This window comes from Netta rufina, assembly GCF_964035555.1.
Source record: "Netta rufina genome assembly, chromosome: 3".
In the NCBI taxonomy this organism is placed as follows: Eukaryota; Metazoa; Chordata; class Aves; order Anseriformes; family Anatidae; genus Netta; species Netta rufina.
Window position 1 is genome coordinate 50,507,446 of NC_140125.1, and position 25,307 is coordinate 50,532,752.

Below are 25,307 nucleotides of genomic sequence, written 5' to 3' on the forward strand. Positions count from 1 at the left end.
TGAGGAAACCGGGGGCAGAAGCAGAAAACCCCAAAGAGCAATCACGGTTTATATTTCCTCAGTTTAAACAAAGAAATAAGGCTTTGAAAGAATTAACTCAAGCCTTCTGTTCTTGTGGTCACTATTCACATGATCCGTACTTTTTTTTTTTTTTTTTTTTTTTGAGTAGCTATGACAAATCTCTTTACATGTGCTTTGGGTTTCAAGATGTTTCAGTTGTTCACTGAAAAAAAAAATGTTTATATAGATGTAAATGTGGGGGATATGAACGCTGGAATCTTTTCTGTGGTGATTGTATTGTTTTTGCTACCAGTAGCACAGCCAAGGGGGCTGATTCTGAGAGCATTTTCACAGAAAATCGGTGAGTTATAACCAGCCACACCTGTGTGACCCAGCTGGCAGCCTCACTTCAGAGTACAGAAGCCGTAACACTTCGCTGGCAGCGAGGGAACGTGTTTACTTGGTGTAAGGGCACTGCAGAGCAGAATCATGAATTCCGCTTTAAAGCAGCGGCTCCGTGCTACTAAGGGGAACAAGGTGCCTTTATTATCCTCCTGTAACCCTACAGTTTTATTTCTGTGGAGGCAGGAGCGCTCAGTTTGCTGTTTTTTGCGGCACACCGAGGACAGCAGCGAGCTGTGTGCGCAGCGCGGCGCCTCGCCTCGCCTCCCGCGGCTCCCTCATCCCAGCGGGCGCCGCTCCCGCCGCCCGTATCCTTCCGCCCGGCCCATGCTGCCCCGCGCCCGGGCGGCCGTTTAACCGTCAGTTTTCAAACCAACGCCCCAACGGGCGAAGAAACGGCAGCGGCGGGCAGGCGGTCGGGGGTGCGGGGGCTCCCCGGTGACCGCCCCCCAGCACCGATCACCGAGGCCGCGGGGCCTTGGCCGTGCGGTGCGCTGCGGTGCCGGGTGCGCGCGCAGCCGCCGCGCGGGGCGGCGCGGGGCGGGGCGGGGCGGGCGGGCGCTCATTTCCTCCGCGGCCGCCATTTTGTAGCGCAGAGCCCCCGCGAAGAAAGAGCGGGCGGGAGCGGCGCGCGGGGCCGCGCGGCCGGCAGGAGGACGGGGAGGGGGGCGTGGGGCGGCGGCGGCCACCACAACCACCACAGCCACCGGCACCACCACCACCACCACCACCACCGGCAGCAGCAGCAACGGCGGCGGCCACCCCCGGCCTCCGGAGCCCCGCGGGAGCCGGCGGCGCGGCGCGGCGGCGTTTCGCCCTCGATGTGACGGGCGCGGCCCGTGCAGCTGCCGTGCCGGGAGAGCGGCGCCTCCGCACCGCGGGCCGCAGGTGAGTGCCCGGCCCCGCCGCTCCGCTCCGCTCCCCCCCGGGGGGGGCTCCGAGCCCTACGGCTCCGTCCCTCGCCCGGCCGGGGGGAGGAGCGGCAGGCCGTAGAGCCATTTTGTGCCAGGCCCCGCCGCCTCGCCGCGGCCTCCTCCCGCCGGGCCCGGCCGCGGCCTTCCCCGGGGAGAGGGGAGCGGGGGCGGCCCGCGAGGGACCGGGAGCGGGGCTGGGGGGCGGCGGGGCCCGGCCGAGGCCTGCGGCTGCGCCTGGCGCGGGGCCGGGGCGCAGAAGGCGAAGGCGGGGCCGGGCCCGCAGCGCGGCTGCTGGGGGTGCAGTCAGCACGGGCCGGGGGGTCGGGGCGGGGTGGGGCCGCCGTGTGCGTGTGTGTTTTTATTTTTTTGGGAGCAGTTGGTTCAGGTGGAACTAGTAAACCAACACTTCACATACACCTAATATTTAAGTACTTAAATTCTTACCTCTTCCTATTTATATCCTGTATTTCCCACACACCCCACCGAAAGGCATACCCGCTACCAGAGCTTACAAAACTAGAACGCGCTTTCTTTATTTAGTCTCCGTATTTGAATTGCAATAAAAACCCAAGACTCGATGAAATTCTGCAAAAGATCTGTTAGTACCCATGACAACGTCAAGCATGGAATATAGTTTCATGTTGTTCGTTGCTAGGAGCAGATGTAGGAGTGGTGTGTAACAGCTTACATTTCTCAAAAATCAGGTGCTTAATGAGGGTAGTACGGTTAAGCTGTTCATTATATAAATCATGGAAAAGCAGGCTGTGTGGGAACAGTGTTTTCATTGGTTCCTGTTACTGTAGAAAAGAGCACTTTGTCATGCTCTTGCAAAATCTGAACTGCGTAGCAGACGGATCATCTCTCTTTCAGGGGGCAGATGAATGATGAAAAGCATCTCGCTGCACAGCGCTTGAAAAGTTACAGCATTAAATTCAAAGAGCGAACACTTTAGTTGTCATGTTATTGTCTGTAGTTTCTAAATGTATCTGCTAAAGAACAGAAAGAACTAAGGCAAATCACTGACAACTGACTGATACAACCAACCTGATGCTCCTAATGCTGCCAGAGAACACCGAGCACAATGGTGGAAACAACCTAGAGCAGTAATAAATCCCGAAGGTTTTTGTAAGTCTCTGTATGTCCTCAAACTGTTGCATGGGAGTAGGGAGGTGAAATTCACGCATACGGAAAGAATACTATTATTTATCCATACATGTGATCAGCCTAAATTTTCTTAAGTAACTTGTTGAATACATGTACTTATAGTAAGCTTTTTAGTGGTGGTATTTTTCTTTTCTAGTTCTATTGCTACAAGGGAAGAGAAGTGACAGTAAGACTAACTTCTGTAATACCGTGGCCTGTAACTTCTGTCTTCATCACTTCTGTTAAAGGATCTTATCTGAAAGCAAGAGAGGGCGTTTGTAAAGAGGTTTGTGTAGCCTGGTCTGATGCTGTTGTGGAGGATTGAGTGCTGCAATCATGTGCTGGGTATGGAGATGCAAGGTAGCCCAGCCTTAGATGGAGCATCAGACTTAAATTTTTTTCAATCACAATTGTGGCAATGCTCAAGTGTTTATAGTTATATGCTGCGGCAGGGTTCATGAGCCAAGTGATTGGGCAAACTCACCTTTTTTGGTATTTGTGTGCTTCTGTTCCTTTTTGAAGGAACATGCAAATAATAGCATCAGCTATGCATGATTTAATTGATGTTAACTGTAGTTCTGGGAAACGTACAAAAATAATGTTTGTTGCTGTGAAGGACCTGATTCCAACTGAAGTCTTCAAGGCTACTTCCAAACACTTAAAAAATTTTAGAATCTTTATTCCTTAAGAAAAGTATAATGGGTGAGGTGGGCAACCTAAATGTAGGGGACCCCAGCATTCTCCTTCTTGAGCTATTCCATCTGAGTGTGAATGACTGAGTTCAGCACAAGCAGGTTTGTGTTAGTAGCCTCTTGTGCGTACAGGAGGTGAAACAGGAGCTGCAGCCAGAAGTTAAAGCAAAATGACTGAGCAACTGCTGTGGGAGGAGAGGACTTCTTACACTGGGGAAGCGATTCAGTGTCTGCTGAAGTACAGGAACAGGAAGCTGCCACTCATCAGCGAGATGCTTCTGCTGCATGCTTTTAGAAACTTCCCCACGTATTTTGATGTCAGCTTTTATTTTATGGAGGGCTTGGAATCTGTTTCAGCTGTGCACTGTGTGTGGTGTGTTGTTTTTTTAACGATATTCTTACTTGGTGGAATACTGCGTGTTTGACAGTGGTTAGCATAGGTTGAAGGGAGTATGCTTCATTTGGCATGTATCTGTCTTATGGGCAGTGGCAGGGCTCTTAGCACTTGCACAAAGTATCTTAGGTACACTAAAAAAGGCAACCAATGAATTGATTTAACTTTTGCAAGTCTTTGAGAAAAGTTTTTTTTTTTTTTTTTACTAAAGTTTTTTTTTTTTTTTTTTTGTGAAGCTAAGTGTTGGCTACCAAGGAGTTGGCCATGCCCTTTTTCTGGTACATATCTATTGCAGCAATTTTACAAGTCTGTCAAATCCTCAATATTTTCAATTTTTTGTTGGCATATTGCAAAGGTGCATGCCTCTAGTAAGCTTGATTTCACTGTGAAATATGTGCTTGTAATGCTGTGTGTTTATGATCTTTTTGGGCTTAATATTTAATGTTATCAGTGATAAAAAGTATGTATCCACTAGAGGTAAGGAAGTATGTCCAGTAAGTCAAGGAAGCGTGAACAGTTAGCATAACACAATACAATCCTGTTACAGTGCATATACACAAGAGGAGTTGAATTTGATGATGTACCCAAGTCATTTATTTGACACACTACCCTTACTGAGAAGGTAAAGGGTTTTAAGTTAACTGCTTAATACTTCCTATTTATCAGAATCTTAAAAATGAGTATTTAAAAGAACTTGTTACTTTGGTATAGTCCAAATATTAGTGGTAGTGTTCTCAAATCATTAGCTTTATTCCAAAGAAGTATTAAAATAGCAGCATAAATTGCTTTTCTCACTTCTGTGTTATGCTCTGCCTTGTAAAAGGCAATGGTAAATAGTTACGGGCACATAGGAAATGCCAGTCCCTTGATCTAAACAAATAAGGGCAAAGTTGGGTAGTTCGCCCTTAATTAAATAGGAAAAATTGATAGGCTTTTTAGACACTAAAGAAAGTCTTCTTGGTTAACTTTTAGGGAAAAAAATAGTCTGACTTTATATCTAGATTACAGTGGTGTAGGTATCATAGTACTGTATTGTATGCTGACTATGCATGGTGGGGAACCAGTATTTTACTAGTCTTATACCCCAAACAGATGAAACTAAGACTGGAAATGCAAATGTCTTACTTGCTGAGTATTTCACATCCAGTAGTAACTACACTAAATGAAACTCCTTTTCTTTCCCTCCCTTCAGAGTTCACAATGACGAATGAAGAACCTCTCCCGAAGAAGGTATGTTTAAAAATACTTCTGTGACACTCCTTCCCCCCCCCACCCCCCATTTTTATGACAGCTTGATAAATTGTGCTTCTCCTTTTGCTCCACAGGTTCGCCTTAGTGAAGCAGATTTTAAGGTTTTGCCTAGAGATGAGCTTATCCTAAGGTATAGTGACAGAGTTCTTGTTTTGCAATGCTTTAGCAGACTCTTGAAGATGTCACCTCACTGCCATTGTTTTTAACGCTCTTGTCCTGGAGACCTGTTTAGCCTTCTTGTGATACATTTTCTGTAAGATTTTCATAGTCTGAAATGTTTTCATTTATAGTTTGGGGGGAAGCACTTTCTGTAGAAAGAAAATCCTGAGCAGTATTTTCTAATCCATGAGTAGGAGTTATTTTTTTCTTTATTTGTGACTTTAAAAGACAAGGTTGCTTACATTCCTTGCTAGATAGCAAGTTACTTTTAAACATCACAAAAATGTCAACTGCTTACTCCTACTGTGTTTTCAGTTTTCTTGGTGCATTTAGTTGTCTTTTCAGCATGTTCAGATGCTAACAATAAAATGTTAAAAATGAGATTTTCCCCTAGAGCTTGCTTAAAGAAGAGCCTGGTTATATTTTTTACTTTACAGAAAGTCAAGGGCCACCAGGGAAAATGAAATAGGTGATTCTGTGATAAAGACTGCTTTTTTTTTTTTTATTAAAAAAAATTAAATTTTTTTTATTAAAAAAAAAAAAAAGCAAGAGAGAGACCAAAGCTTCAGTTTTACAGGATTTATATACCTGAATTTCCTGATTGATTAAGAAGGAACTAAGTAAAGTAGGCATCTGCAGGTCATTTGTTTATCTGCTTACAATAGTTTGTACTTTTGAGTAAACTTTAGTTCTTGGCTCTTCGTACATTGTAAATTACTTGCATTTATTACAGTCTCTCCAGTTGGTTAAATACTGTCATCTCATAAATGAGTTAGACTTAAACTGTAGAAACGTGAGGATACAAGAAGTGTAACACTTTGTTTGATCAGCTAGTCCCTCTTTTGGGGAAACTCTCCTAGCTACTACTGGAGTGACATTTTTTTCCAGTGGGATCAATATAGTCATTCTTCATATGTTTCTAACTGGCCTCAGGCTTCATCTGCTCAAATACCTGCTTTTTGGGTAGTAAAGAATAAGGTTTTCAAATAGTAGGAAAATGCTTCTTTGATGTTAGGTGATTTCGGTCTTAGGAACCTTTTACAGAAGTTTTCATATTCAAGATTGTCTTAGGGGAGTAGCAGACTTGAAAGCCTCCAAAGCTATGCTCAAAATTTCTATCAAAGCATAGCTTCTGTGTGGTTTGAATCCTGATTGTATGAAGAAAAAAAAAGTTTTCCAACTGTAACCAGTTTGCGTATTGCGATGGTTACTTTCTGCCCTAGAAGAGATTGATTTCTAGGGTTTAATAAAGGGAGAATGTGGCAGAATCTGCCTGAGGAGGTAAAGTCTGACAGCAGCTAAACTGAATTAATGAAGAGAAAGGAGGGAATTTGCTGGTGACAGCTGTGTTGCTATTGTCTTCCTCTTAGAGTAAACAAAGCAACTTCTGTTCTTAAAAAGGTCTCCTTATTGGTTTAAGGACAGTAGCTGTCTGTACTTACATGCCACTTTGGCCATGTTTCATTTGTTAGTACTCAGCAGTGTTAAGAACACTTCTTTCTCTTTCATTTGAGTACATAACTAAATGATGTATACTATGTTTGCTTTTCTTTATGACTTCATGTGAAACTGGTAATTACTGTGCTAACTGCTAACTTCTTTTGTAGGTTGGAATAAGATGTCACATCATAGTGTATATTTTAATCAGAAGCACCCCTACTACTTTCAGACATAGAAAGAAAAACCTGTGTTGACCACCAGTATATCATCTTAAAATAAGGGTTGGAATTTGTCTTTTGGTCAGTGTGTTGGCAGGACAAATCCTTCTAAGATACTGGTGTGTCATCTGTGGTTTTGGTATTATATGCATCATCATCCCTGTGCAATTTGCACTGGTTGAATACTTACATGTGCAAGGTGCTGTTTCTGTCAGTTCCTGTGCATTGAGTCAGAACTTCATTGTTCTTTTCCACAAAGCACATAGCAAAAGTGAACAAACTTCCATTGACAAAGTGAGCAGGACAAACAGGAAACCTTTCAGTCTAGGCTTCTGGGGATTTCGTTGTCTTATTTGTGGTGATGGGCTCATCTGCTCTCTTCTCCTTCTCTTTAATGCAGTAGGTAGCTAGAAGCTACACTGTCATTTTGTGGAGGAGGAGTCGCCAAGGACCTATAGCTAAAAAACTGTTTCAGTGTTCCCCTGATGGTTTATCCTAGTGGTTAGTATGTAAAATATTGAAGTACTTCTATTTACACAAGCGGTTCTGATGAAATACAGTGCTTTTACTGACTTCCAACCAGCATGGACATACAGCCAATCACTTCTGGAATGGCTGAGGTGCAATGCTGCCTTCAGGAATGTTCTCAAGAAACTGTCTTGTCAATATATTTTGTAAATATTTGGACTTAAAAAAATCTTGGTGATTACCGAGATGAATATACATCAGATATTTCTGTAGTCAAAGAATTACAACTACAAGTTGGGTTGAAAGGGAATCGGTCCCCCTTCACTAAGGGCCTATCTATATATCTGCTTATTTTTTGAAGCTTAAGTTACTTATAGGAATGATCTATCTGATTTATGTGGATGTTCTTAAAATTCGTTTTTTGTTTTGATGCTTTTAGCTTCATAGATTGTTTTAATGGTTTTTAAAAAATGTAGCATGAAACAAGCCTGCTTCTGGTTTTTGTCTTTGTTGCTAGCTGTTTTGCCTGCAGTGAGTCAAAAACATGGCTAGAAGAGAAAATTATTCCTGAGATCTTTTGTAGTTGTACCAAAATCATTGAGACCATGCTTGTGTATGAAATTGAAGCTGCTGTGATAAGAAAAACTTCAATTTTTAAAATTTGTGACTTGATTGTTGGAGGACTTCTCTGTGCCAGTATGGTGCTCAGAAGTTTGTTCTGTACAGTTTCTTAAATGTGAAAACTGTAGCAGTTCATTTCCAAGCACAAGGTTTTGTGCATTTTGACAAAACCAAGTAATCTTGTCTGAGGAGTCACCTTTCTAGAGAAGTAGGTAGGCACATGACTTGTAAATCCATGACATGGTCTAATGAGCTCTGTGTTTTCTCTTCCAGGAATTCAGCCCTTGCTTAAATACTAAGACTCACTGAGAGGTGACCTAGAGTTATTAGAGTTATTACCTCTGACTTACTTGGTCACCACAGGCCACATGTTTTCTTTCTGATGGTGGTCTGTTCCATCTGCATAACTTGTGTTTCAGCGTTTCAGTTCACTTACTCTTTGTATAGCTTCTGTTACCAATCAAGAGGTCACAGTTCTGAGAGAACTATTATTTTCAGGCTGGGGGACATAACTCAGAAGTTAATCATTCAGCTATATTTGAAGACCAGCTTTTTTTACTCTCATGTAATTCTTTCAAGACAAATACAGGTTCTTTTCAGACTTGCTATTTAGTAGACTGTTTCAGTTGCACTTCTTGAGGGTTGACATAGTTAATGTTGAACTTCAAGTGGTCAAATTATGAAACCTTTGTTTCTAACTATATTTGTTTTCAGAGCAGAGAGATGCTGAATTTAAGGATTAAGTGGGAACACTGGTGCTCTCCTACAGAGCTTTGAAAGAGTTAATTCATGCTGATTTCTTCTTCAGCTGAAGAGAGAAAATTTTCTTGTTGCCAGAAGGAAGAGACCATGTGCTTGCTTTTGTTTTTCACACTGATGTGATCTCACTTGCTGTTATAGACCAGATGTTTTGCAGGCCCTTTACTGGGCTGCTTGAGTTCACTGTAACATCAAAAATAATCTAGGTGTTATAGTTTTGTTTGAGGTGGTATTGTTTTAGGTTAGGGAGGTTAGTGCAGTTAAGATGGGTCTGGCACAGAATAGGTGTGGAGGGAAAGAGTAAGTTGAGAGGGAGGGAATAGAAACCATCCCTTTCTGTAGTCTCTAATAACTAAGTTATTAGATCAATTTATTTCATCTTCTGGTATTGTACTGTAGTGAGGTATACACAGTTAGGAGTACTTCTTCTAGAACACCACCTCCAAAACAGGAAAACCCTAATGAACACCACCATCACCACCTCTCCCCCCCACCCCCCCCCCCCCCCCCCCCGAAAAAAAAAAAAAAAAAAAAAAAAAAAAAAAAAAACACCCACAACCCCACCCACAATTTTGTTGGCAAGGCATGTCATGGTTATCTTTACTCAGGACTTTATTTGCTACTGATTTGATGGTTTGTACTAAATGCAATGCTGTTTTTTAAGTGTGAGGTTTTTCTGGATGGATCATTTAAATAGCATGCCTTAAAAGAGTTATTAAACGGATAGCTGGGCAGTAAATATTACCAGCGTGGTCTTGGTTTAAATGAGCTGGAGTAACTAACAGACTGCAAGTTACACTGTTGTGATATGCTTCTGTTTGCATTGCTGCTCGCCTGGTAACAGATGTGTTGTCCTTGTGTTATGGTTTCTGTTAGAATTTTGTTTTTATCTGCTTTGAGAACGAGAGGCATCTTAGGTACTTAGCTCAGATAACTAAGTCTTGGATTCTAATATTTGACATATTACAAGAATTTTTTAAGTTGTAAATTTTGGGTGGTAATGGCCAGCTGTATTTTTATCCTTTTGAGTTGCGAAGTGGATTTTTTTCTGTAATACTTTTTACCAAGTTACGTATCTCTTAATGTTTTCTGATTGTGATACAAATATACTCTGTTTAGGAATGAAATGTCTTGATTTAATAAACTAATCGTCAGGAAAATCTTTTTCTTTCTGCAATAGGTGGAAACAGTATGAAGCATACGTGCAAGCTTTGGAGGGCAAGTACACAGATCTTAATTGTAAGTTTGTAAAGTTTCAAAATGGTACTAGTTACCTGAATGATTGTATAAAGCAGAGTGGTCAAGTAGTGTTTGTAATTTCTGACAGTTCTAGAAAGAGATACTCTATTGTCACATTATTATTAAAAATAACAGTAATATTTCCTTAGGAATAGACAGTCATTATATTTGTCAGAAAAATGCCTGTTTCTCCTGGTGTAAGCTTTGCAGTTTTCCGAGCCATTTGTTTTCTTTGCAGATCTTGCATGGCTTCTAAATTCTGTTACTGAATCTATGGGACCATCTGTACCTGGACTGCTAGGAAAAAAAAAAAAACAACCCAGAGCACAACCCCACAAATACATGTATTTTCAGGATTTGTGCAATAGAGAGAAAAAGCTTTTGTCTACCAAAATACTTAGAATGTTTGTCCTTTCAGTATTTCTACAGGACTGTAAATCACGTGGGAGGGGAGATGGTGTTTGTAGAGTTAAAGGTGTAAAATTAATATCCAATTGATTTTTTTTTTTATCTCATTTGGGAAGTTGAATTAGCTATTTGAATGTCAGTTTTAGGTAGTCTTAAAACTTTGGTCTACTTCAGTATTTCAAAAAGAGAGAATACGAGAAAACATCAGCATACTCTTATTTAAGAGTCTGAATACATTCTGGAAGTGACTGGATCACCAGTCCTAAGTCATGCAAAAGTAGCATCAGCAGCTAGAAGCTCTCCTGATTTCTATTCACCTTGTCAGTCAAAATACCCAGAGTCTTGGTGGCAGTGATAGCGCTGCTTTTGAAGGTTTTTTCTGCCAGTCCAGGCAGATGTTCCTTGTTACCTCTGTTACATCCTTCATCTATTGCCATCTCTCATCTGAGTTTTGGAGAGACTAAAGTACAGCAAATGTAAGCAGTTGATTTCATCTCAGGGTAAAAATGTCCTAATGTAGATAGATTTTTTTTTTTTAACATTCTCAGTTTCTTAATTTTAGAAACTCAAATGTATAACCAGCATTAGTAATCAGTATTATTGGATTATCTGCAACAAAAAATAGAAGTAATTGTCCTGAAGTGAGTTGTGATGTTCTTAGTTCATACTTGAAGTACATAATTCTTGAGTAGTTGTAAAAAACAAAACAAAACAAACAAAAAAAACCAACAACCTCACAACTTAATTATTCCAACTTCCTATTATTTTATTTCTGATAGAGTGAATGTATTGTTTGTACCAGGCTGTTTGCACGTTCCCGGTAGAATAATTTGGCCTTCTCTCATATTTCATATATAAACTTCTGTAAATGTTCATGGATCAGAACTCTTCTAGCTGTGACAAAACTGCCATTTCTGAAGTTTTCCAGTGTCGTTCTTACTGTTTACTCTGAGTGCTGAGATCGCTTTGAGAATTGACTGCTAATAGCACTGTTTTATGCACTGTGAATGTGTTGTAGATAACAAGACATTTCCATCTTACCTCAATTTCAGACTGCAAGTAGTAGTGGTGAAGGACAGAGTGGTTGGTTAAATAAGCACTTTAAAAGTTAATTCTTGTATAAGCATAGAAACTTTTTCAGAAGTTTAGTTTTAAGTCTTAAGGAAGGATTAGAAAGACATATTCAAAATCAAGCTTTGTCAAGCTTTTCTAATACTTGATCTTTTAATCTGTGCTAATTACAGTCATACTTACTTAGCTCTTCTGTTTTTGAATTTGGTTTTTATATTTTTTTAGCTGTCTTTAGGCTTAAACTGTTCATGGGAGGATGCTATCAAATGTACTTTGTTTTATTAATTCTATTAGCTAATGATGTGACGGGATTGAGAGAATCTGAAGAGAAGTTGAAACAGCAACAGCAAGAATCTGCCCGAAGAGAAAATATTCTGGTCATGAGGCTGGCAACTAAAGAACAGGAGATGCAAGAGTGTACTGTAAGTATTTAGAGAGGGTAAGGGTTAGCTTAGACTGTTACAGGAATATCTGCTCTTAAGAGTAACCATGTGCTACATTTTTCATACATCTACAGCATTCCAGTTCCTGTGCTTTAAAAATGGTAGGACACTTAAGCTTTCACTCAATCAGTGAAGATAATTTCTTAAAGTTTTTTTTTAATATTGGTTATTTTGGTTGATTTTTCAGCAGCAGCTGTGCTTGGAAAGGTATTGCAATGCTTGCTCTATAGCATTTAGGAGCTGTGCTTCTTTACCAGAAATGTTACTTCGAACTATCACTGAGTGCAGGAACATACTGAAACCTTAGGATAAGATGTGGTATACTGAATTTTATTTAAGAGTTTTTATACTGGTCTGTATGCTGTATTTGGATAGCTAGCTTCTGCATCCTTTTGGTTAGGTAGGGAAAAAAGCTACTGACATGATAGGAAAAGAGTTGCTGACTTTTTTGGAGGGAATCCTTTTGAACTTTGTCAGCCTGCTTTGTAGGGTTTCTGATGTTCTTTGCCCTGAATGTCTTTGTTGTTTCTCTCTCCTTTATTTCCGTGGGTTTTCTGAGGCTTTCTGTTTAGTTTTGATTCCTTGAAACAGCCTGTTGCCAATCTGGGGCTTCTGTTTTTGGATCATCTTTTTAACATCGTTTCCACCTGCTTCTTTAACTGGCAGTTTCTGAGAGAAGATTGTAGTAAGTTTCTTACTGATGGTTTGTGAAACATGTTCTTGAGAGCTTCTCTTATGAAGATTATAGGCTCTGTGCAACAGCAGTAATAAGTTTTGTTGCTTTTTGTTATTTTCCTCTTCTAGCCTTTCTTTCTTTTTTGCTGTAGGTGTCCAGAGCTGTCAGGTATAGCAGTGTAAGGCTTAAATCTGTACGCGTTATTTTCACTGCTCCTAAGACTACTGTAAGATGACATTAGTCCATAGTAAGTACTGGTATGAAAAGAAAACTTGCTCTGCAGTGGTTTAAAAATAAAAATCACAACCACTGAGGTTGCAAGGGACTTGCAGGTATTGTCTAGACCAAGCTACCTGCTCAGAGCAGGGTCAGCTGGAGTAGGTTACAGAGGGCTGCCCAGCCATGTTTGCAGTGTCTCCTAGAATGGAGACTACAGTCTCTCTGGGCAACCTGTGCCGTTGTTCAACCACCCTCACAGTATAAAGCGTTTTCTTATGTTTAAATGGAATTTCTTGTATTTCAATTTGTGCCCATTGCCTTCTGTCCTTTCAGTGGGCACCACTGAGAAGAGCCTGGCTCCGCCTTCTTTACCCCCCCCATCAGGTATTTATGCATGTTGGTAAGATCCCCCTCAGCCTTTCCTTCTCCAGGTTGAACGGTCCCAGCTCTGTCAGCCTCTGCTGCTTTGCCAGATGCTCTAAGCCCTTAATTGCTTTCATGACCCTTCTTCATTGGCCTCACCCTAATATGTCCATGTCTCTCTTGTACTGGGGAGCCCAGAACTGGACCCAGTACTCCAGGTGTGTCTCACCAGTGCTGAGTAGAGAGGAAGGATCACCTCCCTCCACCTGCTATCAGCACTCTTAATGCAGCCCAGGGGTGAACATCACCAGTTCAAAGACATTTTGGAGGAATTCTTGGCTTGTATTGTTAGATAGTATTGTTCCAATGAAAGAAACAGCAGAAAAATAAATCCTGTTGTGTGAACTTCAAAGCTAAACTAAAAGTTGTTAAATGATTTCATAAATGAACAAAAACTAGTCACCATATGATAAATCTGGTATGTCAAATAACATGTCCATAAGATAATTTTAGCATAGTTAACCATGTTTTAAGATCAGCGTTTATGTGTTAGATATACCAGTGACACTGAGTTATTTACGTAAGCCTTGTTTCCTATCACATCTTAATTAAAAAGGCAGCTTCTATGGTGTCAAGTTGCTTAAAAACGCATATAATAAAAATACATATAATACTTTAAAATACATTTTGCATTATTCTTAATGCATTAGTGGGACACGAATGTGACAAGCTTGTAAGTATAAAACGAGCCTTGTGAATTTTAAATGGATGAAAATGCAAAAATGCAATACCACATTCAAATAACAGTAGTTGACAGATGCGGGTGCTTTTGCTGATTACCAGTGTGTAAAACAATTCACTAGTTAAAATATACTAGTCCTGTTTTAAATAGGGTGTAATGGACTGTCTTGGTTGCTGTTCTTATTTGTGCCCTTCTTTTTAAAAGACAAAACACAGCAAAATCCACTTAACTCATAAAAGTTACCAGTCTTCTTGTTCTTAAAGATCTGAAGGTATGTATGTCAGGGTAGTTCTGATTCTGTTCCATTCTTTTGTAGGAACAAGATGGTAGTTGAGTACATACTTGCATCCTCTATTGGGCTCTGCTCAATCTAGCTGCAGAGTACCTGGGTTTCTTTTGAGCTAGGAGCTTACAGAGTCTGGTATTGCAAACTTCCTTTGCATAGCTCGTGGCTAGCTCAAGGGCTCATTTGCAGTTTGAGTTTTAATAACTCAAGTGCCCCATTGTCAGCAACAGCCTTATTCTACCTTCCCCATAGCAAGAACAACTCCCCATCTGATCCTCTCCCCCAAATCCCACCCAAGAGAGGCTGCTGTCCTTAAGGATGCACAGGCAAGGTGTTGACTGCTGTCTCTACATGGAGCTTTACTTCTAGCAGGGGTGGTGGTTGCTAATTCAAGGACAGGCTTTGACCCCCCTCTGAAGCTACTGCTTAGCTACTGTAGTGGACAGGTATTTGGAAATACTTGATCCTCAGAGTTTTTCCATGGAACTGGGACCAATAATGAACGGAAGCTTCCCGTGGATGCATTTGGACTGTGGTACTGAGATAGTAATTACTCTCCATAACTTCTTGTGGTTTAGGTTACAACTCTTGTTGTTTTTCTTCATTATTGAGTTCCTTCCTTTCTACTCCTACTCCTTTCTAATCCTTTCTTATAAGAAGGATTTAAATCTGTGCTTATTTAGATTGCTTGCACTTCTTAAGCATCTGTTTTCTGTTTGAGTTCTTGATATCAGACGGTCTGTTCTGTGTCAATATCTTTGGACAACCTTGGCTGAAAGGCGTCAGCTGTTCTCAAGACCGTGAGAAGCAGAGGTGTTGAAAGCACTTGCCTGTCTTAACAACAAAAAATCCACCCAAACAAAAACCTGCACAGCGTGCTGTCCTATCTAGAATACTTCATTACTTTCTTGCCTTGGGTTTAGAGCAAACAAAGATAATACAAAGGTTACAGGCTTTTGAAAAGTATAAGGAAGTGTCTGCTTTTATGTTTGGAAACATGAACAGCCGATAGGTGTTTCGAGTGTTAGAGCAAGAGTGTCTTGGAGTCTGGCAGTGGCCATGACTATTCCTGTATATGTAGCTCTAGCCTGAGGTTGAGCTGCTGGGCCTGTCTGTATGAGCGCAGATACCTGTTAAACAAGGGGTTTCACTCTCTGCTAGTGCTAGCCCTCACAAAGAACAGCAGGCTGTTGAAATACTTCTTTTAGTGCAAACATCAGAAACTTCAGTGGGTATAACAGTAAATTAAATAAATAACTTCTTACTCAATGAGTATCACTGTACATTTGTTGAGATTAAAGTCCTGTAGGGATAAAATGCTATCCAAGAAATGGATAATCTTACTTTGGGCTTCTGTTTTTTAAGTAATACTTGTGTGGGTGGGTTCTTGAGTGCTGTGTTTCTTGAAAGCATTTTTTACATAGTGCTTTGCTCCCTTTCTGTTTCTTTCTGGACACAGACTACTATGTTTAAAGTTACATTGAAAAAATGCGATGATTGTTCCAAATATATTTCGGTAATACTAAATGAATGTGAAGTAAATTTGAAATATATTAGACGTTTCAATAACTTTGAAGATCACATATTTGAAATAAAATTCAAGAATTGTTGCTATTTGTTAAATACATTAACGTGAGTTCTTCCTAAATCACTAAGTGGCTGAGATTGCTACTGCACATTTTTTAAATAAATAAAGATGCTTATACTTATATTTTCTTTTCACTATTGCTGAGTGAAAGATTCGATAAACAGTAGCTATGTATACAGTGAAATGGTTAAACTGACTGCTTTTGACTGTGCTGCTTGTTTGAAGTAAAGCAAAGTGCTGGGGGAGACTTTCCCTTAGTTTTGCTGGTGATGGCTTGTACTATTCATTGAATTTGTTGCTGTCAGTCTGGTCACAAGATTTGTTGGCAGCAGAAGGCAAAACCTTTGACCTTGAATTAATGTTTCTTTTTTCATCTTGTGTAACTTTGTTTACATCTTGGTGACAAATGTGTAATAAAAGGAGCATAATAAATTGAATTTCAGAATGAACACTGTCAGTGAAGGCTGTTGTGATTTTTACTTATTAGCTGGGTTCGAAACATGGTCTAGTAGTCTGTGCACTGCTGTGTAGTAGTCAGTTTTAAGATTACCTGTTGTGATGAGACAAAAATTTGAGGTGCTTTCAAAAAAATTAATCAAGTATATTGAAAATTTTACTAATGAATGCTGATTTTAAAAGACAATCTCGTAGTTACTCCTGAAACTTCTATGACTATTTGCAAGATTTTGCTTATTGCAAGTGAATCAAATCAACTAAAATGTGGTTAATTGATGTATTAATGTTTTTAAGGAAAAAAAAAAAGATGCAAACTTGCATTATAAGCAATTCCTTTTTTTTCTGTAAATGAGGTAAAAACTTTTTTTATAGATGCTTAAAAATGCTATCAACAGTAACTTTAATGAAAATTAATACTGAAACATAAAAGTTATATGGGAATTAGTCGTCTGTTTTAAGCAGGCAACTCTTTGTATGTTTTTCCCTCAAAAGACTGCAGGCAGTTTTGAAAGGGAGGGCGAATTACAATGTTCCAGTCATTTTTTGGGTGAAGGTAAACTTACATGTACAAAACAAATCAGAACGTTTAAAAAAAATAATAAATTGCCTTGAAAGTAGCCTTGGCAGGGAGGTTGGACGACATGCATATTGATAGAGCTCAGATGGGCAAAAGTGATTTTTATCCTCCCCTTTTCAAGTTAGGACATGTTCTTACAACGTTCTTCATGTCACCTTCAGAATAACTACTTGTAATTGTATCTGAATGACTATAAAATTGTATTGAATGATGTACAAATAAATATTTTTTTCTTATTTTGTGCAGAATCAGATTCAGTACCTCAAGCAAGTCCAGCAGCCTAGTGTTGCCCAACTGCGATCAACAATGGTGGACCCAGCCATCAACTTGTTTTTCCTAAAAATGAAAGGTGAACTGGAACAGACTAAAGACAAACTGGAACAAGCCCAAAATGAACTGAGTGCCTGGAAATTTACGCCTGATAGGTAAACAAAACAAATACTCCCCAGTCAAGACTTCCCTGACAGTCCCACTACGAGAATGCTATGGTGGGACAGCCAAGTACTCGTTTCCACACCAAGACTCAGACGTTTTGAGGCAAAAGCCACATTCTTATACTGTCCAGCTTGTAATGCTTAATGTAAAACTTACCAGATGAACCTTGTGTTTCAGCTTTTTTCTCCCCCTTTGCTTCAGAGGCCTGACGGCGTCGGACTATTCTGAAGAAATGGCCATCTCCGAAAAAAAATCTTTTCTAGAACATGTAGACATTTGCAAAATTGTTCTATTTGAAGAAAATAGAGGGAAAAACAGAAGTCTTAAGTCTGTGGCACACTGTGTCTACAGACAGTTTGGAGGAGAGAGAACCTAGAGATTATAAATCATGAATTGAACATGTAAAATTCCCGTAAAATGTAGAAATGGAATATGCTTCGCTCTTAACCTTGAGCCTAGTGACTTATAGACACTGTAAGTCAGTTTTGCCAATAAGACTGTGGACTTCCTGCTTGTTCACTGAACTGCTGGGTCAAAACTCAATGAGGTGAATTTTGCATTAAAGAATTTACTTGCTAAACAGTTCTGAATAGCCATGAGCGCTATTTGATATCACGTCAGTGGTAGTGTATACATTTGACTGTTAAGCATCTGGGCTTCGTAGCACTTGACGGAGCCTTAAGTCAATGTTGCTAAACAATAAACTGTTCTCTGGATGGTTGGTAATGCTGTGGACGCCTCAAAATTAGGACTGTACAAGAATGTACGTTCTATCTAATTGCAGGTTTAAAGTTGTTGGAAGCAGTATATATTTGATCACAACTAGCGTGTATAAGAAAAACTAGTTGTGATAAGTATTTCACTGCATGTTTTCATGCAGAAATGAGAATTTTTTGATCTTCTATATTAAGAACTGATCTCAAGTGCTCAATACAGAAGGCACACAATGGCAACTGTTTTCAGTGTTGGTGGGGTGTTTTTATTCCTTTGTACACCTGTTTTTTTTGTATTGCACTTCTATATAAAATGTGCCTTGAAATAGTTGTAACATATAGTTCAAGGAACACTACTGGTTATACTGTTGTATTGTGAAACTCCTGGGATGAACGAGAATCGAACAGATTGTTATTTCTGCATTGTCTCGTTCTCTGAAGAAAAAAAGACACTATTTTAACAAGCCACAAAAACTTAAATGCATGCATTTTCCTTGGTGGAATCAGTGAAGGAACCTTTGCTACTCTATTGATGCCTCTGTTCTTTTGTCCCAAGTTACTTGTAAGAGTAGCAATTGGGGACAGCTGGGAGTGCATGTCTGAGGTGTGTAAAGTGAAATGCAGATTTGGTATAGCATTTGTGTATTTTTTTTACCTTAGCGAATTGAGTTCTAGTAAACTAAGGTTTTGGTTTTTCTAATCAGTTGGGCAATATTTTATGACTCCGTCTAATTCTAGAAAATTCAGTTTTAAATGAAAAAGATCCAGCTGTCACAGAAGGTGATGTATTCTGTTTGAACGATTTCTACTAAAATGGCACTACATATTTTTAACTTAGAAGTATCTCAACTGTTTGTGCTTTAGATGATTAACATGGGATTGAAGAGTAGTGTACTTATGCAGATTTATTTTTTTGCATGAGTAACGATTTAACAGCAAAAGAAAAGCCTTCAGAAAAACTTTCTTTTAAAAAGTGATACATCTGGAATGATTTTGCTATAGCAGTATCTAAGGTTTTAATGATCTAGCATTAAAACAGAGGTAAGACTTGCATTAATGAATTGTTAATTGTGTTGCCAAGCCATTTGTAAAGCTCACTATAATATGCGGATAGAGGCATGCCATGCAGATTGCTTGTTTTACTTGGAGTTCAAAAATTATTTAAATATCTCTAGATAGAGGCTGGTTGGTTTCCTCAAGTTCTCAGGCTTTAATTGTGTGTTTACAACTGAGACGCAACTTACTACCAATTTCCTTCAAGCAAAAGTATTAAAAGGACTTTGTCACTTCTGTAGCTACAATATACTTCCATATGCATCATATAATTTGAAGTCACACTGGTGTGAATGTGGAGAACTCATACATGCAGTAGCTGGAGTAGAGAAAATTAAGTTTTATTTCCTGGTAAAGAATTGAGGCTATTTTCATAACTGGTTCTGATTTTTATTTTTTCTGGAAAGGTAAAGATATGATGATTCATGTGAAGTGTTCATAGTATTTTCATTCTTTGCCCTCCTTAGCCCCAGACTTTGTTTTAATTGTCCATCCTTGTATGCAACTAGTCTTGTTTCATGTCACCTGACCTAGTTCTTGAAAGAGCTGATGCTCCTATTCAAATCCCTCACTGATGTTCTTGAGGTAACATGTTGACTGCACCCTTAACCACTGTTAGTTCTGGACCTTACCCATAGGTAAGGGTGTGCAATATAATTGCCAAATGCGTGGAGGAAGAAATAAAAGGGTATATAATCAAAGGAATGGCTGTACTAAGCCATTTTAACCATTTTTATACATACAATGTATGTTTGGATTAAGAATTAGTAGAAATGCCATTTGCAAAAAGCCTAGTTGTCTTCTGAAACCTAACCATTTAATTCTTACAGGTTTTGCTGCATGTATGTTCAAATGGATTTGTGAAAACTATGCAAAATTTAGTTTTAAAGTTAATAGGAATTACTTTAATAGCTACTGGATTTGATATTCTTGCATGTGTTGTATTTTATGTGAATTGCAAGGGGAATTTATTTGGTGCAATACTAGTTTAGAACATCTGGAAAAGAGATGGAAAGAAACAGCATTATAGGTAACTATGCAAATTTATATACAGGTAATAAATACTTTACATTTTGGCAGGAGCTAACATGAAAGAATTAATGGGATTTTAAAATTGTCCCATTTCCAAGTACGTGGTACTTCATAATTCTGCAGTTGACATTGTTTTGTGAAGGAGAGAAATGTTACGTGTCTTCAGCACTTTGAACTTACTTAACTTGTAGCGATGAATATAGTCACAGGAGTCTGCAAATGCCTGGAAATCATTGCATGTCTGCCTAAAAGCTTTTGGATTATGTCACATTGGTCAGTCTCCAAAGCGGTCCTGTTTTACTCAGAATGAACATCTGTCAGAAAACTTGCATCTTAAGTGTGTTACTTGGATTGCATTAGGTCAACACAATTTAAACTTCAAGGACCTGGCATTGGACATCACATCAAGAAAGAAAACAGGTTGCTGCCTTTAGCAGAGTTACAGGCTTCCAGGACTTTACACAGCCAAATTCCTTCTGGAGCAGCCCATCTGAAAGATTTGGGAGAGCCAATTGGAAAATGCTTACTGAGGCAGTCTTGGCAGAGCTTAAAAATTGTTTAAGGCTTGAATGCTTAAAAGGTAGTCAATAAGGGAAATTACGATTTTAAGTTCTTTACGTTGCTTGGGTGTATTGGTTGCAGGAGAGAACCGTGGCTGTGAATCACAATAGCAGAAATTTCCTACTCTACGTTCTTAATCCTCAATTTCTGTCTATTTTTTGTCACTTAAAAATTAAATGACTACCTTGGTCTTAAAAAAAAAAAAAAAAAAAAAAAAAGCAAGTCCTGCCATTGAATTCACAACAAACCTGTTTAAGTTCTTGTTTTTTTTTTTTTTTTTTATTTTGTTTTTTTTTTTTTTTTTGACAGAGCCTACGCTTCTGTAGAAAGACAGCTTCATTATGTTGCTCAGCCTTATAAAAGAACTGTTTGTGGTTGCTATTCTGACTTTGGCAGACAGACATGAAGGACTTGAATTCTTAACCATATTATAGAGTCAGCCATATTGCCTATATATTAATTTGCATATTACTTCCTATAATGCTTCAAAATGCAAATTTATTCATGAAGATTAAAGATGTGATGTTACCTATTTAGCAGAAGAAATCTTGCCAGTTCAAAACACTTTTTTCAGCCCATTTGTTTCAGGAACTGGATATTCTAAAACATTACCCATGATCTGAATCTGTCATCCTGAATAGAGTATCATGTATTCCTTAATTTCCTGCCAATTTACTTTGTCTCCATGATGCAAGATGTGCTTAGCGAAAGCTGGCTATAGGAATCTTGAAAGGAACTCTGTGCGCTTCTGTCAAATACATAAATGGAGTTGAAAACTATGCATCTCATTCTTTAAACAAGAGCACCTGGACAACATTCAAATGAATGTCTTAGCCTCACAAAGAAGAAACGGATGTCACTATAAAAAATGAACGTAAGGTTTATATTTCCCCCCAAACAACCTTCTTCTATTAGTAAGTTCTGCTAGCATGATAAAGGAAGAAGGTTTTTGTTCATAATTAGATTTACAAGTCTTTATGCAGTACTTAATCTTTTCAATTACAAGGCACATCTTTAATCAAATATTTAACTCCATTAAGAAATAGCACATGCAAGATTTTGCAACTGATAATCCAGATGTTGGTATCAAAAAAAGAACATATGCTTATTCGTATTTGCAGTAATAAAACTTGCCTTCCACTTTATGGGACAGCGACAGAAGATCAACTGACATTGGAACAGCATGTGGTAACTATAGGGAGACTTTCTGCTATGACAATTATGTTGAGGCATAATGTTCCTTGAATTGTGACATGCAGAAATTGCATCTCCTTCTTGTCTGTAATTGTGATTGAGGAAGATTACTGAAGGTTTTGTATTCATTTTGTGATAGATGGCTCTTTCCTTTGCAGCCAAACAGGCAAAAAGTTAATGGCGAAGTGTCGAATGCTTATCCAGGAGAATCAAGAGCTTGGAAGGCAGCTGTCCCAAGGACGTATTGCACAGCTTGAGGCAGAGTTGGCTTTACAGAAGAAATATAGTGAGGAACTTAAAAGCAGTCAGGATGGTAAGGGATTTTTTTAAGAAAATGGAAGTTGCCTTGCACTTCTGCTAGCTTAATGTTCTAATGATATGGGTACTGTAAAATTTTTGCCAGAATTAAAGGGCAGTATCAAGTAAAATACGAGCATTGTAAGTATTCACTGGTAGCCTTAATTTAAAAAAAAAAAAAAAAAAAAAAGACAATATAAACTTAACTTTGGGGTGCCGGTGGGATTTGCAGCTCCAGTAATTCAAGGTTTGAATATGGAGCTGCTGGGTTTTGTTCTTTAGGTCTCCCTGTTTAATAGGGAATGTTAAGGTAAGCATGCAATGAAAACAATGCTTCTTTTTAACTCTGACACATTTTTGGAATTATGTGAAGAAGGAAAAAAACACTTTAACAAACACTTTAACAATATGTGAGAATAATAGAAATGCATTTTTTGATGAGGTAACCGGATGAACTAAAATGTCCCATCGTGTTCACTGTCCAAATTCTACAGCATTATGAACTTAAATTTAAATTATCCATAAACTCTGACCTCTTGCGTAACTTAAATGGAGGGGAAAATGCAAATTAAAACTTCAGTTGAGAGTACAGCATAGAATCAGTGTTCTTTGAGGTGTTCTTTTGATTGAAGGTTACACAACACATTATCTGATTGTTACACTAAATCTTGAAACAAGCTATTTAGATGTTACAATGTTAACCTGGAGATGTTTGTTTCAAGACTGATGCCTCAAATAGCATTGACTTGATTTGGCATTTGTCTGAGTAACATTCTGTATGTTTAAGGATAAATATTTTTCTGTAGATCATATTTTTGTGAGAAAATAACAGGATGAAGTGATAGATAATAAGGAAAATTCTTAAGGTAGATGATTCTGTAATTATGTTGGAGTAGTTAACCTTTTGCCTTTCAACTACTCTTTAGATAATAGTTATTTTAATGCACTAAGATGATCAAATTCATAACTGGAACAAATACAGGCATTCTTTAAGGATTTTTGCTCTTGAGTGTAGCTTAGTAAGGTAAGCTTCAGAATTGAAATATGTTCTTAGCCTCTAGTGCTTCTTCTCTGTATGAATGAAGGCTATGGCAATATTACAGTACAACTTTTCCTAGCTATTTTTTTGCCCATAGCAGTGAGAGCACTTCAGGTTTCTAATTTTTTACGTTAATCAATTTGCATGTTATTTGCTCTATTGTGTCAGTGATGCAGTTGAATGCAAGACTCAGTGTTCCTTTTTCAGGACAAATTTGTTCTGCTCCAACATGCACTCCCAATTGTGAAAGATTTTTCTTTGTACGTAACAATTCCACAGGGTGTTTCAGTGTTTTTGTTGATAGAAGTGTCAACAGAAATCTACCCTATTTGTGTCCCATTAAATAGGATTAGAAGTGGTAAGAGTTGAAATTTCCTTGAAATGTGACTACAATCTTCTGTTGTATAGGCTTTTGTAATCATTCAGATCTATTAGATAGTGATTTAGTTTGTGGTCACTTTTACAGTATTTCTGCTAAGATTTTACACTTCAGGTAAGTAGGTATGTTAGAATTCAACTGCAAAGCATTAATTGTTGGAATTGAGCTGCTTTCCAGACACCCTCTTTCTTGTCCAGAAATTTTCTTCTCATACATTCTAAGTTGTAGTATGAAAAGTATGCAGGTGCCAGTTCCGCATTTCCTCCTTCAGAGGCAGAGTATCAAAAATGGTGCATATCTGATGGCTGAAAAAGTTGAAAAACTTCAGCATAACGTGTTGTTACTGCGTTGTGATTGTCTTGATGATTCAAGCTGCATAACGGTTATTAAGTATTTGCAACAAATGTGTTTTCTTTATATAGAGTTGAATGACTTCATCATCCAGCTTGATGAGGAGGTAGAGGGTATGCAGAGTACCATTCTAGTTCTTCAGCAGCAGTTGAAGGAGACTCGCCAGCAGTTGGCGCAGTACCAGCAGCAGCAGTCCCAGGCCTCCAACCCAGGTACCAGCAGGACTCCATCTTCTGAGCCTACAGAGCAGGGAGAGGCTGTGGGTAAAGACTGCAGCCGCCTGGCTAACGGACCAAGCAATGGTAGCTCCTCCCATCAGCGGACGTCTGGGCCTGGATTTTATAGGGAGGGTAGCAGCACAGAAGATGACTTCCCGGCTTCTCCAGGGAATGGTAATAAGCTGTCCAACCACTCTGAAGATAGAACTGGTAGAGGAGGTGGTAGCTACATAAACCAACTCAGTACTGGGTATGAAAGTGTAGACTCTCCCACTGGCAGTGAAAACTCTCTCACTCACCACTCAAATGACACAGACTCCAATCATGATCCTCAAGAGGAGAAAACAGTGAGCATGAAAGGTAACAGAACTGTGGGTTCTCGTCATGTCCAGAATGGTTTGGACTCCAGTGTAAATGTGCAGGGTTCAGTTTTGTAACATTTTTCTGCAACATTTTTATACAGTGTCATTTAAATTGGGAGAGGATACTGTCCAGAAGCCGTTTAAATTAGTGCATACTTGTCACAATTTTTGCCTTTTTGTGGGTTTCTTTTTGCTTCAATACCTCTGCCACTTTGGAAATTTTAACAGTTAATTACGTTGAATGTTGCTAAAAAGACGTTTGTGTAGCTCAAGTTATTTTTATATGAGTTAATGTGAAGTTGAAATGGAAATTATTTCCATAAAGTATAACATAAATGATGTCTGTACAAATCTGTGTATATCTAGAACCTGTGCTGTGTAAGGGCATTCTTACTCATACTGTTATACTCACACCACCTTCGAGATTTGTCATAATAGCTGTGGGTTTATGACTGCCAAGTTTGCCCAGTACAGTAGTTTTATCACTAAAAGATGGACTTACTGAAGGAGTCCCGTAGTAGTTTCAGTGTTAATTACAGTTTTTCCCACCATACATCTGTGCATTTTCTCCTTAGGTGACCGAATGTTTATGGATTGTGTGCATAGTTACTCAGTTTTTAAGAACTGTTGTATCCTGTTTATGCATATTGCTCTGTGACTCCAATATTATCTTACCTGTACTGACCAAACCTAAATAAAAACTTTTAATAATGTAATTTCCTCATGGTTCTGCATTGGCTTACCTGACTTACTTGTATGGAGTGTGTTTACAGTACTTGCTTCTCATTGACTCTGTTCCTGTGCCAATCCCACTTGATACAGTTTATACCAAGTACCTGTGGTTATAGGTTTGTGTGCTATCGTGTTTCAGGCCAGCCTTTTAGTGCTTATTCTACAGGTTTTCTTATTTACAGATTTAAAAAAAAAAAAAAAAAAAGTTAATAAAAGCGAATCTTGGAGTTGGAACCTGGCTCTTAAAAAAAAAAAAAAAAAAAAGACTAAGAGGTATCCTACAGGTAAATACACAAATTATGACACTTTAAGAAGGTAGTAATTCAGCATTTTTTAAAAAGACAACTTCTTTTTTTAAATAGCTTATGTGAGGGAAAGTTCAGTGAGCTGACTTAAGTTCAGAAATTTAAAT

General features: G+C 38.8%; 1 protein-coding gene across 2 annotated transcripts; it reads left to right on the forward strand.

The window, feature by feature from the left end:
• The first annotated feature begins 987 nt into the window (after window positions 1–987).
• Window positions 988–24,883, forward strand: WTAP (WT1 associated protein). 2 transcript variants are annotated; one of them, XR_014618302.1, is made up of 8 exons: window positions 988–1,290; window positions 4,738–4,775; window positions 4,871–4,926; window positions 9,642–9,700; window positions 11,474–11,601; window positions 16,776–16,954; window positions 17,166–17,511; window positions 21,676–21,812. XR_014618302.1 is itself a non-coding variant. In XM_084284309.1 (8 exons), the coding sequence occupies exons 2-8, from the start codon at window positions 4,746–4,748 to the stop codon at window positions 24,236–24,238; spliced, it is 1,191 nt and encodes a 396-aa protein (XP_084140435.1). In that variant the 5' UTR covers window positions 988–1,290; window positions 4,738–4,745; the 3' UTR covers window positions 24,239–24,883. The 2 variants fall into 2 exon arrangements, 1 of the variants encoding a protein (XP_084140435.1); XM_084284309.1 differs by lacking the exon at window positions 17,166–17,511 and adding an exon at window positions 23,655–24,883 and having other exon boundaries at window positions 21,676–21,830.
• The last annotated feature ends 424 nt before the right edge of the window (window positions 24,884–25,307 follow it).

What these genes read in the sequence shown, in the direction of transcription:
- WTAP (XM_084284309.1), top strand. Translation starts at nt 4,746, where the DNA reads ATGACGAATGAAGAACCTCTCCCGAAGAAG. An exon ending in AAGAACCTCTCCCGAAGAAG is followed by an intron (nt 4,776 to 4,870) that starts GTATGTTTAAAA and finishes TTTGCTCCACAG; the next exon opens with GTTCGCCTTAGTGAAGCAGA. An exon ending in AGGAGATGCAAGAGTGTACT is followed by an intron (nt 11,602 to 16,775) that starts GTAAGTATTTAG and finishes TATTTTGTGCAG; the next exon opens with AATCAGATTCAGTACCTCAA.